Source organism: Gekko japonicus, unplaced genomic scaffold (assembly GCF_001447785.1).
Source record: "Gekko japonicus isolate JY-2015 unplaced genomic scaffold, Gekko_japonicus_V1.1 scaffold288, whole genome shotgun sequence".
Taxonomy (NCBI): domain Eukaryota; kingdom Metazoa; phylum Chordata; class Lepidosauria; order Squamata; family Gekkonidae; genus Gekko; species Gekko japonicus.
In genome coordinates this window covers 436055-453409 of record NW_015173682.1, presented here as the reverse complement: position 1 = coordinate 453409, position 17355 = coordinate 436055, and the positions used below count along the sequence as shown (strand labels likewise).

The following is a 17355-nucleotide window of genomic DNA, read 5'->3' as shown; positions in this document are numbered from 1 at the left end:
GGTGAGCGGCGGCGTGGGGGGGGAGTCGAGCGGCGGCTGGATGACCCTCCTCCCAGCCTGGTTCTGGCGGAGAGGTCTCCAGGCCCCACCGGGAGGTTGGCATCTGCGCTCACCTAGAGCACAGGACAACCTCAGGCCGGCCCTGAGACCAGCACAAGCTGGGAACACTAAAACCTATAGAAAAAGTAACGTGGACTATTGCAGGTTGGTTTCAAAGCAAAAGCAGAAGTCTGGACAATTTTTTCCCCTTCCCAACAGAACTCTGATATAATCCTGGTGCAAGAGACATGAACAGCTGATGATCTTGTGCTTGATGGTTACCATTCATACAAAGTAGAGGCATTCCAGTTTTAGGACCAGGGAGGTGGAAGGGCGGCTTGGGTATTTTTGTGTCGACAGCCATAGGAACAAGGAGTGTAGCCATGCCCCTATTGAAACAATTGACTATTGCCGTACTTCTTCAATTCGGCATGGGTATGGTGTTAGTCATTAACATATGTCTTCCCCCCCAACAAAGAAAAAACGATATTAATGCTAACTGGCTAGAAGTGGAATATTACATTGGTGATCTCTTATTGAAGCATTCAGGCGCGATGGTGATAATAGGCGATGATTTCAATGCAAGATTAGGCCTAGACGATCACACTCTCTGTGCTAAATACGAACTGTTTGTAGGCAACCATGAAGAAGACCCAATGTGCAACTCTTCTCTGCACTCTTTTAAGAATAAAAGATCAAATTATGCTGGAGTTTTGTCTTGTAAAAATGGCTAATAGGCTAATCCTTCATATCTTAAATGGTTCCACTATCAGAGACTATCCTGGTGAGTTGGACTTTTGCCTTTTGCTGAGCCTTAGAAAACATACCAGCACTTTCTGGGGGTGGGGACTCTTGCAGTTTTGGGTTTTTTTTAGTGAAATATGACAACCTGCATTATAGGTCAAGTGTAACAGAGGAGGAACAATCACTGTCAGAACCCTGCCTAACCTAACAAAAAGGAAGTTGCTTAAATGTTATCAACCTGCCCAAACTCCTTATTTATTCAAATATTTATATCCCACTTTCCCCTGTGACTCAAGGCAGCTTACAAATCATATTGAAAAGCATAATGGGGGTGTGCAAAAAAAATCATTTTCCCTGGCTTCATTGTAGCCTCTGGGGACCATTATAGTCAATGGGCCCCATAGGCTATAATGGAGAATCGATCTGGGGGAATCTGGGTCTCGAGGGGGCTATTTTTTGAGGCAGACACCAAACCCCTACCAACATGTTTCAAAAAGACTGGATCAGGGGGTCCAATTCTATGGGCCCCAGAAGGAGGTGCCCCCATCCTCCATTGTACCCAAAAGAGAAAAAAAATTATCTTCTGAGCAGGAGCTCTCAACCCCTGAGCTGACTGTTAAAATTTTGTGTGCCAGCATCCCCAGCAGAGCTTAGAGGGAACTGTGCTAATAGGGCAGTCAGGCTGCAGGAGCAATTGGGGGACAGGGCCTGGTGCATCGACATTGCACTAGTGTGCCCATGTCACTTCTGGAAGTGACACAGGGGGACGTTCAAGCATTTCACAAAAACTCTATGGTTTTACTCTAGCAAAATGCTAGAGTGTCCCATTTAAACTGGAAGTGATGTAGGCATGCCACATACAACTGCTACAGAAGGCCTTGCCTCCCACTCCATTCCCCAAGCATCAAAAGGAATTGCTGGGAGGCCTCCTGCTATTGTGAAGGCCTGGCATCCCTAATCAGACACAAAGATAGCTCTGCTGTGCCCATGCTCCTTCACACCAGCTGCAAAATGCCCAGGCTGGCAGGATGAAGCCAGAGGCTTCTGTGCTTCTCCTCACTGGCTTGCACCATGGGAATAGGCTCAAGGCAGTGGCTCACCAGGATGTTCCCCAATCAAGTAAAGCAAATGCCAGATATACTACTGGTAATACAGCAGACACGCTAAACTTAGAAAATTAAACATATCACAAAAATTAAGATTTAAACAAAGCTCTTAAAATACAGTTTTTTACAATACAAAATAAATGTTTTCAGCTTTATAGTCATTTTGATCAAACTTCCCCATTCCTGTACCATTCTCCTGAAATACTTGGGCAGAATAGTGACACCATTATCATTGGGTAGAAAATGAAAATGATGATGATGATAATGAAATATTTTCACAACAATTCCTGCAGCTCTTAACTGTGTGCATGATAGATATTATAGTTATGATATATATTTAAGGATTTTACACCACCCTTGCAGCTAAACCATATTATGCTTGACACTGAAGTGTGCTTGCAGCACTTGTTTTTATGTTTCCATTCTGTTAAAGTATAAAGCTTCTTCCTTCAACATTCACAGGATTTAAGAGAACAACCAGCCAGTAGCTTTTTTTAAAAAAAAATGTGAAGATAGTATGTACATTAATGTCTTAATCCTGTAAATAAACCTTCTGTTGCAAGTCAGGTGACTCACTTTACAAAAAAAGTTGACAAAGTCTTTAAAATTATATACTGCACATGATTAATGCTACAGCATGTAAACTGTATGGCATCCTCTCTTTGGAGGGTAATTAGTTTATAGTGGCCAGGACGGAATTAACTAAATCTGATTGAAACATAAGGATTGTTATAATTATTACTAACCTGTATTTTGATTGGCCATGAAAAATTGCTGACATACACATAGAAAGTGATATTTGGGTTGCTTCTGAAGTTGAACTTTTCACAGGAAAAACTATCTCTGTACTCCTTGATATTAGCCTTTGAAATGACAGGAATCTCTTCTCCAGATATCGTTCCAGCTATTAAAAAACACATAAACATAATGAAAGGCAGACATACTTTAATTTCTTTCAGTTTCTAGAACATCTGTTCCTAAGAGTTTAATACAGCTAAAAAATATACATTACAAGAAGGAAAAAAGCTTGCGCTGAAATAAATTCATATCCCAAATATGTCTTATCGCAGTTTCAAGAAATACAGTGGAGGAGTTCTAAGAACACTTCCAGAAAATGGTTAGCAGAGAAGAATTTAGAATTCTTCTGGGACAGCTATTAAGACAAAGCCAAATATGATGCTAAAAGTACTGTGAATGCGGGCTCCCAATGAGTATTTCTCTTTTAGACAGTAGGACTGTACAAGCCACAGCTCAGATCAAGACACTTGCACAAGGGGAAGGAGGGTTTAACCTTTCCCTTGTACTACTTTCCTGACGGGAAATTTCCTGCACAGTTTCTGGTTGCCCAACTGGGGAAACATGCAGATACTGGTGCAAGTATCTGTATGTTTGCCTCTAGGAAGCCAACAGTAATTCACAGAGCTGTTTCAGGACAGAAATGCAGAGTGGGAGACAAAGGCTCACCTCCCTTTGCCCCCCAACCATGCATCCAGGGCCCTGTGTGCTCCTAGTTGAAAAAATTGCCGAGAACTCCCATTCATGGAATTCCTAAGGCTGGACCCAGCAGAAAAGTTCTGCTGAAAGACGGGAGGCAATTTTCTCTGATTCCCTCCTCCCACAGCAGATATTGAACTTCCCTCCTCAAGCTGTTCCGAGGGTCACCTATCCTCCGAGATTAGCATTTCAGGATGGCATTCAGATCTGCAACAAAGGTGGAGAAATCTCACTCTGCCTTAAAAATAAGGCTAAGAAATAATGCTATGAAAAACTGAAGGCAGCAGGAAAAGAAAAAGTCCCAACATGGAATGGATTAACTCAATCAAGGAAGCCATGGCCTTCCATTTGCAAGCCCTGAGCAAGGCTGTTAACAATAGATTGCTTGGGTGGTCGGCAGGGAGGTGCGGGATATAAATTTAACAAATAAATAAATAAAGTCACAGGGTCACCATAAGTCAGAGGCAACTTGATGGCATTTAACACACTCCTGTACAAAAATTCCTTCTGGTAGTGGAGATTTTGTGTGGGATCTGGCCCTAGTGTCAAATCTCATTTGTCCTTGATTCGGCGTGCCATTAATATTCCCTCACAGAGGTCAAAAGGGCACTCTTTGTTGAGCTCAAAGATTACAATGACCATAATGGAAAAAAGGATGGGTTGGATTATGAACTTCTGCTCTGCTGGTACAGGCATGTGTCTTCAACCTTAGGCTTACAGTGCTGCAAGACAGCTTTGCACCCTGACCTGAATAGCCCAGGCTAGCCTGATCTCATCAGATCTTGGAAGTTAAGCAGTGTTGGTCCTGGCTAGTATTTGAATGGGAGACCTCCAAGGAATGCCAGGGTCATGACATGGCGGCAGGTAATGGCAAGCCACCTCTGAATATCTCTTGCCTTGAAAACCCTACGGGGTCGCCATAAATCGGCTGTGACATAACACTTTCCATCGCCAAGACACCTTTGCCCCAATACAAGATTTCCCTGTATCAATGAACAGAGGAACATGCTAGTACAGCATAAATATAGGATCCAACCCAATGCTATAGTATATAAGACTAAAGTCCTTTTAGGGTTGTTTACAGATTTTGAAAACCCAGCACTCTGAATATAAAAAGTGTATTTACACATATATCTCTATTACATATCCATTTCTATGCCTTCTTCCAAAGATTATGCATGATTCATAAAAGATACAGTGGATATGAATTTACAGCAAATTTATCCCATTTAACTGCACCATTAATATACTTTCCCCAAGTAACTTACACTAAAAACACATAGGTTTTTTTCTACTGCAGAAAGTGCATTTGTCTTGATGGTAAAAGATTAGTATCTGAACAGTTTTTATGAAGTTTAATATTAAACCAGATAAACATGTCTCATTTGCAAGGCATAAGACTTGTCAGCAATTCTGTTTGTACGTTGCTGAACTGGTGAAATGAAACAAAAAGTGACAGAATGTAAAGTCACACACGTATTCCCAGTAGCAGTAGCAGTAAGATAGAAGAAGTATACACTCAACCTCAGAGAAAATATTATTTTATCATGGAACAGACTTAGATATTTAGGACTGATTGCTTTGATGTGCAGTAGGGATGGGCACAAATCGGGAAAATGTGGTTCGGCTCATGGTTCGTGAACCATGAACTATCACAAACTTTTAGACGCCAAATAAACTAGTTCAGTTAATGAGGCAGTAGAATGCCCCCAGGTGTGCAAGAGACAACATACTTGGAGGGGATCTCCAGTGAACTCTCTTCTACCTGCCCTCCAAGTTTGGTGCAGATTGGGTTTACAGGGTCCGAGTTACAGCCACTCAAAGAAGGTGCCTGCAGGAAAGTGGTTTCTGGGAAAATGGCAGGTGGAGGTTCAGGAGTGTATAGAACAGACCTTGTGCAAAGTCACATCAAAGTCACAGGGGACCTCCCCTGGATGGTCATCTACATGCCCTCCAAGTTCCGCTCCCCCTGTTGCTTTGAAGTTTGATAAACATGCAGATTAAGCTGAGACAGTCTGTCTGGAAATGTATCTGTTCATGAATCACCACAAACTGCTTGAAAGTTTGTGGAGAGTTCATGCTGGTTGACCTCCCATGAACCTGAGTTCGTGAACTATGAACCAACCAAAATTCATCATAAACTTTAGTTTGTGAGCTGGTTCATGCTCACCTCTAGATAACAGTATATCCTTCACAAACACACACTTAAAAAATGGCTGAACCACAAAAATATTCGGAATTTTTCAGGACCTTCAGATACAGTCCCTTTAAATACTCTCTGGGTGAACTTGCTGCTTGGAGTAGGTGTTTAAAGGGACTGCAAGCCCTTTAAATACTTTCAGAGTTCACTCAGGGAGTTCCGGCTTGGAGAAGGCATTTAAAGACAAGGCATTTAAAGCTCAACTTTTTCACGGTCACTGCTTCCTGTTTTCATGGCTCTGGTGTTCCCCTCTCCTCTTGGCACCACAGAAAGGTGACCACCACCACTAGGATCATGTGAACAGATGGCTGTGGATGCACCTATTGTGGAGGAAACCACCACTTGATCTTAATTGGCCCCCTTCACCCTGGTAGCCTGTAAGGGGGCATTTAGACTCAGCATTAGTTTTTTACTATTTGGAATAGGAAACATAGATTTTATTTCATTTATGAATATTGGTACACTAAATGCATTCCACCTATTTTGTCTCTTTGTGGCACTATAGGTAATAGAGAGATTTATTATACGTAGCCAAAGGCCATCACAATAAAAGATTAAGAACTAAGAACAGCATTAAAAACACAGGATACTAGATAAGATACAAGAGCAAATTAATGTTGGATTACGAAGATAAAATACAATTAGGGTCAGCCATAATAAATCTAATTAGCCAGGCCAACTATAAGTATTGATACACAATGAAAATATAAACATCTAAAATAAAGCTGGTAAATTATGAAAAATAATTATTTGCTGAGGCAGCAATCTTGGGCCTCATTTTTTTTTGCAGCCGGAGGAGAGGAGACACTTTATAAGTAACAAACGGGTCAGTATCAGATAATAAAAAGAGGAAATTTTTTGTCCTGTTAACAGATTATCAATAAATTTAGTTCTAACTTCTGTATACATTGGACATAATAAAATATAATGGAATATGTCCTCTGGAACTGAGGCACCATAAATAAGCACGTAAAGCCATCGGTATTTGAGTTCTCTCTTTACTTGAAGAATATAAAACCCTATCCTCCAGAACAGTGCAAGTTTCTCAGTGCTAGCCTTAAGCAGGGATAGGAAGCTACAAAAATGTAGTTGGTTGGTGTGTTTTTTTTACTATAAAAAGTCATAAAAGGAGAGAGAAACTGACAGTCCTTGGTTACACTATTGCACCCATCTCTATATGCCCTCTGACCTACTTCTCTTCTCAAGCAGGCTTAGAGATGCCAGGTTCCTGTTTCCGATGGGAGATCTCCTACTCCCCTCTGGCCCTTCTCAATGCTACTTATCTGGGTGGCAGGAAGAAAATGTGGGATAAATGGAGAGCAATCACTGCTGGCCTAATGGGATGACACCACTTTCAGTTGTGCTGGAAGTAACATCATTGCGTCACCAGCAAGGAGGCCCCACAGGTCAGTCTTCCACCAGTTGCCAGCCTTGTGTTTGCAACCCTAAGTCCAGCAACATTAGGACATGTTTGAAGAGGAGCTAAAAGGGCTTGTAGGGGATTTGTGTAGAGGCTCCACAAAGGACTGTAGTTCACCAATATATATCTACTGCATGTTTGCAAATACCTGTTTGCCCTTCAAATGTTATATGCTCATCGGGTGTAAACACAGATACTTGGGGAAACCAATCAGTCGCAGACAGCATGGGGGTGGTGTCCTGTTCCTACCTATTCTGCATAACTAATTAAAATGCTATCAATAGTGTTGTCCTTTTGATATAGTTTCAGAAAGTCAACAGAACCAACTGAAACAAATCTTCTAAACAAAGCTTTTCTTTCTCTTTATTAATCCCAATAGAGAAATGGGGTTCAGAATGTTTTTTTAAAAAGAGGGAAGATAAGCAGGTTCTTTTATCTGTGCACACAGAAGAATTTTATTGTTTGATATCAATGTTAAGGTTAATAATTAAATTCCTAGCTTCAACACTGAAACAAAGAAATTAAAATCTCAGTCTCTGCAGTAGTTAAGAAAGTAATTTATCTTAATTAAAATCACTTCATTCATAACACTGCCATTCTAAAAATTTAAAGAGCATACAAGGTTTTGCTACCCAAGTAATTTTAATTGAATAGGGAAGAAAGTTAACATGTTAATGAACCTTTATTCAGATCGCAAATTATCTGAGTTTTAAGTAATATCATTAATAATAGCATAATGAGAATGGGAAAAGAATACATTTTATTAAGTTTTATTAATAAGAAACAAAAAGGCAATCATGTAAATATAGCTTAGACGATTAGTACATGAGACAATATGGCAAAAAATAATGTCAAGGACTTTCTTACCTGTAGAACCAATAGACCAAGTGATATTCAGGTTAAAGTTGTTTGATGCATTAATTGATATGTCCAAATTTTTGTTTGACTGAAAATTTAAAAGGAAAAAATGAACATCACAGAAGTATGTTACTTAAATTAATGGTTCCAATTAAATAAATAAATAAATAAATAAATACAGCCATTCAGATGGACTCTCTGATCCTAAACATACTGATCATGTAGTGAGGCAGCTCTGTACATGCAGGGAGGATTTCCTCTTCTAAAGCTTAAAACAATGAAGAGTGCAAAGTCTGCCTTGCCATAGTTAGCAATTGAATGTTTCCTATATTAGTTGCTAAAAGACAGAAACAAATTAACCAATGACCTAGCAGATGTACCTAATTCCAATTATTAAAGTGGGGAAAAGGCCAAGTTTCTTTACCATAGCATATGCATGTGGGAGCCTGAACCAATCATTTAAAACCAGAGTCCCAGATGGGCTCAGAATTTAATTCAGAATTAAGGAACAGGGCTATTCAAACTACATGGTGCTGAGAAATCAAAACTCTGCCTTCGTTATCAGTAACTGTACAAAAAATGTATTACTGACTTTGTAAAGTGCAGAACTGATCACTACACAGATAAAGACACCTGCTGGATGCAGTGGTGGAATGGCTAGGTTAGAGTTGGTTGAAGCTAAATCCATCCAAGACAGAGATCATGTGTCTGGAGAAGCCCAGACTGCTGAGGTGGCCACTTCTACAAATTCTTGATAGGGTTTGACTTTCTATGGTCAACTCTGTCAGGAGTCTGGGTGTGTGGCTTGATTCTTTGCTTTCCATGGACAAATGTGTGTCCTCGGTGACAAAGACTGCATTTTATCATCTATGTCAAGGCCTGCCAACTGGCTCCTTATCAGTCTCAGGCAGATCTTGCCATTGTAATTCACACAATAGTCACCTTGAGACTGTAATGCACTCTAGGTTCCGCAGGGCATTCAAGGCTGCTCTTTTATGGGTGGCCTTTGGGTGATCATGATCCACCAGGCAGCTGCTGGTAAATTATGCTCCAGCTGCATCTTCACCATCCATGCATCCTACCCTGACTGATAGTGGACAGATTTTAACAGGGATAGATTTTTAATCGTTTTATATTTCTTAAGTTTATTTATAGTATCTTTTGTACTGTTTTATTGGGTATATTTTATATGTTGTTAGCTGCCTTTAGTCCCATTTAGGTGAGAGGCAGCAGGATATAAATTTGATAAACAATAAATAAAATAATATAGGCTAGATTCAGATGTAAAATTTAACCATTATTAAATAAAAACATGCATGGACTATACAATCCCGAGGAGGGATTGGCCATGAAGGCCAGCAGGAAAACTCCTGGTGAGCCAATGGCCTGGAGGGCCACCTCCTCCCCATCAGGGCCACTCCATTCCCAAGCAAGGAGTGGCCCTCATCCCATTCAGGGTGTTCCTCATAGCCACCACACTGGCAAGCTGACAGCTCTTGCAGCTGCCACTGTGGTGAACTAATGGCTGTTGCTCCATGCTGGGCAGATGAACAGCCACAGCAGAGCAAGTGGGCTGCATGGGACCCATGTTGGGCAGACAAGCAGTTGCAAGCAAACCACTGCACCAGCCCTTTGCAGGGCAAGTAAGCAGCTACCAAAAGCAAGCCAGCTTTGGCTCCTCCCCCTCATTGAGTGGGCAGGCTGGGGTAGGGCCCTTTCCAGGGCTATTTTTGTTTCCTGGTCCAGCACAGTTCCTTCCCTACCACCACCTTCCAGTTTGAATGAAATGCAGTACAGGGATGGTAGTACATGGCTGTGGTCACACACATGAAATAATCCACTTTCAATCCATTTTCAATGCACTTTTCAACTGGATTTTGCCAAGTCACACAATAAAATTAAGTTTGAACATGCACTGAAAGTGAATTGAAAGTAGATTATTTAGTGTGTGTGACCGCAGCCTAAGGCTTGCTCTGATTACCCATGATGTAAAAATGCAGGTGCACTATTTAATCAGAATTACTTTCCTTCTCAGAAGCCAGAAAAAGTAACTCCAGTTAAACCACAAAGCTCAATATATACATCATAGGTAATCATAGGTAAACAGAAATTTGAGTCCAGTAGCATTTAAAGACCAACAACATTTTCCAGGGTATAAGCTTTTGTGAGTCAAAGCTTACTTCATTAGATAACAAACAGAATGAAAGGGCTATTTGTCTTAAAACATCATTTCTCCATTGTCGGGAAAATAGAGGAAAATAGAGGAGTCAGATGCATGGGTACAATCCTGCCAGAAGTAAGGTTTATGTACTTTTAAAAATTTAACCATGGTTAAATGGGATGTCCAAATGCAACCATAATGTTCCCACTGACAAATGCACTTGATGATAAACTATAGGGTGTCAAATCACATTCTTGCATTTATCTAATCTGAAACTATCGTGAGTTATAATGTTACTTTAATACTCCATAGATCGAGTTTGTGTCGCTAAATATGGATTGGGGAAAGTGGAGGACTAGCAGAATGCTCAGCCTGAGTTGAGAAAATAAAGACATGGAGATGAGGGTAGCCATCATTTGCAGCATTAATGGTCAAACAAGCAATGTTGAGCAAAGCCAACAATGGGTTTTCTGTGAATTCAGGTCATGTTGTTCTAAAACGTCTTTTACGTGGCAATCAATGCCAATAATGTAAATTATTAATTTACATCAATAAGCTATCTTCAGAGAAGATGAAACATTATAAAAGTCTTCTTCATGTTCCATTAGAGTCAAAGAACTATCTGCTAAGGGCTAGTGGAAGAATCCTAGACTGGAATTTGCCATCAAGTATGAAGCAGGTGCCCAAATGCACACCTTCAAAATCTTTTGTTACTAATATCGTTCCGAGGAAAGCTACCCTCATTTCAGTGTTTCTTTATGTGAAGAGATAAATGTGAAAAAAGATCAACTTTTCTTTGGGAGATAAGACTGATGTCATTAAACTTAATTAAACTTAATGAAACATCAATCCAATATGATTGCTTAGTTTCGTAAAGCTTACACTTTATTGTACAGATCTATATATCTAATAGCCAAGTTGCCCCTGGAGTGCGGATCGCTAAATCAGCGCTCCGGGGGCACTTGGGGGGGAGGGGGAGGTTTGTGCACACGTGGGCCAGTCCCCACGTGTGCACAAAAATGCTAAAAGTAGAAAAAAATTGGGGGGGATGTTTAAATCCCCCCGAAAGTGCAAGAGCGTTGGCCTCTCCGCTGCCGCCTCTGCCTCGGAGCCGGGTGGGGGGGAGGACTGGCCTCGCCACCGCTGCTGCCTCCTCGGGGAGATCGAGCGGGGGGGGATGGAGGAGACGGAGCTCTTTCGCCCCCCCCGCGAGTATCGCGGGTCCCCGTCTTGTATCTACTCTAACCATCACCTAGATTCTAGAAATAAAACACACTGGTTGGAATGCCTAGTAAATCCAACTGGCTCACACCTTACAACAGGTAAGGAGCTGGTTGAAGTTAAGCAGCTACCTATAAATCAATCCTAAACATGCAAGTGCAGGATTGATAGGTGTTCCGCTACACAGAGGGATTGGTTCCAAGGGGGTTATTCCATGCCAGAAAATAACATGAGATTAAAGATCATCTGGATTTCTGCAGGGCAGATGCAACTTTACCAAGGTATGTTGGAAGAAAAATTGACTTGTGGTCTAAAAGAAAATATGTATATATCTTAGTTCGAAATCCAGATTCCTGATTACGCAAATTAACAAGTTGAAGAAATATATGTCTAACTTTTCCTAAACCAGAAACATTGTATCATTCCTACTTATTGTTCCCACAGTGCAGGAGAGAGGAAAAAAGAACCAAATACAGTGAAAACCTAGCCCATGAACACTAAACGATCATGTTGGAGACAATAAATTATATTGGCTCACCTGTTCAGGATTTGCAATGAAGTTTATGGCAGTGTGATGGCGATCATCTTCTTGTAATAAACTGAAGGTAAACTGATAGTCAATCAGCAAGCTATCTGTGGACAAAACATTTAGAAGTGAGAAGCTATTTAGGACTCTTTAAAGCTACATGTCCAGGGTCATGCTTGAGACAGCTTACAAGTTAAAGCACATAATGAAATACATTTATTGTGTTAAATTCAGCATAGCTGGACTGTAATATGCACTTTTAGTTGAGATTTATGAGGGCTTCAGCATAAGTTTACTGAGACTCTGGTACAATTAATACACTATGAGATTAGGGACAGACTGGAGCTGGAAGTCTTTCTCACCTTCTGTGCTTTTGCCTTGGTCTGCTGCTTCCTGCCTACTGAAAACACAGCAGGAAGGAAACACAGTTGGACTGTAGCAGTACTGAAAATCAGAGTACAGCACTTTCCAATTTCTGATGCCAAAAGAAGATCTAATTGCTTTATTTATCAAAAGGAGTTATATCTCACCTAAGATTCAAAAAGGATCAACACAGGCAACAACACGTTGCAATAAAAATAACCTAGCAGAGTTAAAACATACAGAGAAAAAAATGTAACTCAGCCTTCCAATAGTTACTTCACCCTCCACAAAAAGCTCTCTAAAGTAAAATGTTCTTATGTGTTTTTCAGAAGCAGGGATCAAAGATGTCCTTTCCTCACCCATTCTAGCAAGCCATTCCAAGGAACCAGCCCCACAACATACAATGCCCAGTGTCTAGCAGCTGTTGCACAAACTAATGTAAAGGAGGGCATGGTAAAGAGGTCATATCCTAAAGAGCACGACTGGTGCATGGGAGCGTCAGGAGATAGGATCCTGTAGGTATGAAAAACCCAAGTCATGAAGGACTTTAAACATAATAACCAGCACTTTGAATTGGGAAGCAAGTACAGCTGTTGAAATATTTATATTTATTTATTTGGATTTTTATCCCACCCTACCCTTGACGGGCTCAGGGTGGGTTCCAACAGTGTAAATAAATACAACAATATAAAATACTATACAATTAAAACCACATTAAAACATATAAAACATACAGCTCTAATAAAAGCTAGATACCTCAGTGGTTAATAGTACTGGGAATAAATTTCCCAGAGATCTGTAAAGTTTAGGATCTCAGACCCAGGCTGTAAATAGGGGCCAACCCAAGGAGGGAGGATGCCCGCTGCCTCAACTGAAAGCCTGCTGGAAGAGCTCCGTCTTGCAGGCCCCACGGAATTGTAATAAATCCTGCATGGCCCTGATCTCAGTCGGGAGCTCATTCCAGCAGGCAGGGGCCAGGGCCAAAAAAGCCCTGGTTGAGGCAAGTCAGGAGTCCCTGGGGCTGGGGACCACCAGAAGATGTTCTACAGGGCTCATATGGGGAGAGGCGGTCTCGAAGGTATGCTGGTCTCCAAGGTATGCTGGTGTGATATGTTCTAAATGGCCAGTTCCAGATAAGAGCTCCCTGTCACATTGTGTACTAACTGCAGTTTCCAAGCTATCTTAAAAAGCAGCCCCCATATACAGTACCTTACAGTAGTCTAATCTGGAGGTTATAGCCAGGGCTGCCAAGAGAGGAGAACTGGGGGGACAGAATGGGGGGGGCAAGTCAGCTGCAGGTAGGGCTGCCAGGTCCCCCGGGGAGTGGCAGTTTGCCTGCTCAAAAGGCCCCCAACCCACCGGCCCAGATCCAGTCAGCAGGGGGAACCCCACCCCCAAAGTACCCAATCCGACTGACGTGCCTGGTGCGATGACATCACCCGGAGGTGATATCATTGCGCTGAGTACGTCACCGGTGGATGCTCCAGCATTAGGCCTGAAAATTCTATGGGTATCATAGAGTTTTCAAGCTGAATGCTAGAGCATCCACCGGCAGCGTGCCTAGCATTATGACATCACTTCCGGGTGACGTCATTGTGGTGTGCAAATGTCCCAGACTGGGAAGGGAAGGCAGTTGCCTTCCTTTGGCTTGCCCACTCCCCCACCCAAAAGTGATTTGGGGCCCCGAATGACCCCGGAATCCACTTGAATTGCCGAAAGTAGCATTCGGGGGCCGAATCAGATTTGGTCCTATTTTCGGCCGAAACGAATCGGGACAATTTTTTTTCTTGCATATCCCTACATTATATCAGTGGTTCTGATGACTAAGAATTTGTACCTACCAAGCTTCACTTTCCCTCACCAGTGTTTAACGAGGAGACCTGGAGTAGTTTGAATGATGGAGGAGCAACTGCAGACACACAGCCTGGAAATTAGGTTTCTCAAATGTGGCAAGGGTTGTTAGAAAATCCTCTGGATTTCCAGGACATGATTTCAACAGAGAACTCCCAGACACAGGTAATTTGGAAGATGGAAGGGAAGGGGCACAAGGCAACTTTACGGAATGCAAACGATGCATAGATTTTTAAAGAAAAAGTAAAATGTGTTCTTTATTTTCTAGGATCCCATAGGCAATGCATCTGAGCTTCCTCAGTTGACTTAGTTAATTTACTCTGGCCTACAGAGAAACTTCCAAATATTATTCCAGCAGAAAACATTCCCACACAGGTAAGGCCCCAGTTGTAGGGTTTTTTTTGGGGGGGGGGGCATATCAAGCATTTGCCATGCTTCAAAAACTTAAAATGTGTTCTTAAACCATTTTTAAAAGGAACTACCACCAGCAGCCGCTGCTATGAGTTCTTCTCTGTGAGAAACCTTATGTGTGTGGAAATTGATGAGGATATAGACTTTATTCCACCTCCGAAACATAAAAGTGGCCATAAGTAGTATTGTAAGAGCTACTGTGTACAGTGTTTTGAAACACTGTATTAGCGAATATTTATATGAATCGTGTGAGGGATGTACCCTCCAAGAACCAGCACAAGCAGTGTATGTCTGCCTGAACCTGGTCTGAAAAAAATGGTGGACAGAAAAGTTATGTTTGTATATGAGGAAATCCGCACAAGACCTATTCTCCTTCTTGTAACTTCAATTGCAATGCCTGGTTCTCACCCAAGAAAATATCAAACAGGTTTTCAACTTATTATCTAAAGTGGGAGATGCAGTGAACTCTCAACAGACTCTTGAAATTTTTTTGAAAGACTCTGATAAGAGAATGCTAAGAAATGTGCATGGATACAGTAAAGACAAACATTACAGGCCTTTCTTATTGGCCAGCAAGATCAAAAACTAAACAGTGTTACAGCATGTTAATTCAAGGGAAAGAAATTGCAGCTCCTTTTTACTGCCTGTAAATAAAATTTAAATTCATTTTGAAATTCAGTGCTATTTTTTCTTGCCCAGACATGTCCAATGAAAAGGAAGGATGATAGGGCAGGGAATGGGGGGCAGGGAGATTGCAGACATGGCCTGCTGATGTACTTTTCAGGGCCATAAGGGGGCATGACATAATATGCAAATTAGCTGATTAATATTCAGTGGGTTGGGATATTCTTTTCATTTTTGGCCCTGGAACTCCCATGATTATCCTGAAGCTGATGGCCAATTTTGAGATTTCAAGTTTTATTTTTTGATGAATTATGCCTGCCACAAATGTACAGATAGATGGACATGCAGATTCTTTTATTTTATAGATACATGCTAACAGCCAGTTAAGTGATTTGTTTTGTTACGATATTTGGTATGGATCAGGGTTATATGGGGCGCAGATGCAATCTTTGTCTGGGGGGCTACGGTGGCTCCTGGTAGCCCTGGTCAGAACAGAATGGATCAGCATAACAAGGTCAGCAGAATTCAAATAACGAGCCAGTTTACAAAAAGATATAACTCACATAGTGGTGCTCCTGGCAACACTATCAAGGCTGGGTCAAAGAGCACCGCAAAGCACTTCATTTGACCTATTAATTAAAGCTTGATCTCCTCAGTGTTGGTAGATCAAATGCAGCCATGGAGTCCACCTTCTCTATCTGCATCAGTTCCATCCAAGGATTTAGTTTTGGCTTGCTCACCCACAGGCTCTTGGCCATTGTCCTAAGACAATTCCCCAGGACCATTATAGCTGCTTTTGGAAGCTTAGGTGAAATATATAGAGTTTGATGCCATGGAAGATTTCCAGACCGAAGAAGCAATTTTTGTTGATGCCTGTCTCCCACACCAAATCTTAAACTCTTCCTTCATGTTGTCCTTGGGGCTCCCTTCTCCTCCAGAAGCAGCACTGGGGGAAGCATTTGGGGTTGCAGCAGGAAAGGGGAAGGTAAGGAAGTTGTACTTCATGTACAGAAATCCTTTCTGTCCACAGAAATTACAGGGAGATCTAAACTAGAGCCATGTGTCATGAACATATCAATGGTAGTCAACTGCAAAACTATGAATAATCTCAGTCAAAAGTTTTGCATAAATATTATAGCACATCAGGAGCAACAGATCCTTGTGGAAAGTCACAATCATATCCCCACTCACTGATTTGGTCTCCTTTTGCCTATCAATACGGAAAGACAGTAACCAATGAAAAGACATCCCTTTTACACATAGTGTACTCTCTACACAACCCAACAAAATATGGTGAACTATACCCTTATTATCTATAATTAGAGATCATCCACTAGAACTAATAATGTTGTTTCAGTCCCAAAGCCAGGTTTAAAACCAAATTGAAATAGATCAAAGACAGATGTCTCATCCAGAAATACCTTCATTTGCTTTGCTGCTACCTGCTTGATCACCCTACTCAAAAAATGGAAGGATGGGCCCCAGTCTATAATTACCCTGTGAAGCCCTCAGGCCAGAGGCTGCTTCTCCACCCACATTTCCTTATTACCCAGCCTCTCCAACAAAAGGAAAACACCAGGAGGAGTGTTAAGGCTGTGATTTATTGCAGTCTCTTAGAAATAACTGAGTCTAGGTTCTCTGCTGTCCAGGCCAGGAATACCACCTCCCTGGTCCATGAGAGGGCTTGGTCCCCTCTTTCCTTCAGGGTCCCAGGTCTTGTCAAATGTTTGGCTTCCTGCCTTGTTGGCCCACCTTCCCTTCCTCCCACTTTCACCTTTTATTCCCTTTCCTCCTGCCACACCTACTCCCTGGCTCTCTTGGCTGACACATGAGTAGGCCTTTACTCCCAAGGACATCTCAACTTCTGACACAACCTTTACTGCTGAGGAGGCTACCACTGGTGGACTTTGACCCTGACTGCCCTTTAGATGCCTGGTCTTGCTTTTGCCTCCTCCTGATGAGATGCTCACTCTTTGAGGGCTATTTCTGAGTTCTTCTACTGTGTACCCTAACTAGGGTTGCCAAACCCCCCGGTTTGCCAGGGGTCCCCCATTCTGGGGGGGGGGTTCTACCCACCGCCGGCCAGATGGCCAGCGGGGGAAGCCCCACCCCCAACATCCACAGTCACCCATCTCTCTCCCTTTAAGTGTGTGGAACCCGTGTTTCCTCCCAAGCCTGATCTCCGCAAGCTTGCAGGGAAATGCCAGCTTCGTGCTGTTAAAAGAGAAACGCGGCTGCTCTTAAAGGGGAAATGCCGGTTCCTGAATTTAAAAGGGAAACGCTGGCTCCTTTAAGTGCAGGGAACTGCCGTTTCTGAAGATCTGGCGCACGGGGGGG

At 42.0% G+C, this 17355-nt stretch overlaps 1 protein-coding gene across 1 annotated transcript in view; it reads right to left on the bottom strand.

The window, feature by feature from the left end:
• The window catches only part of LOC107120373 (attractin-like protein 1), a 910146-nt gene that overhangs the window by 478202 nt on the left and 414589 nt on the right, over window positions 1–17355 (bottom strand). The window contains 3 exon segments of the mRNA XM_015423059.1: window positions 2636–2793; window positions 7871–7949; window positions 11782–11876. Coding sequence (XP_015278545.1) covers window positions 2636–2793; window positions 7871–7949; window positions 11782–11876 — 332 coding nt within the window.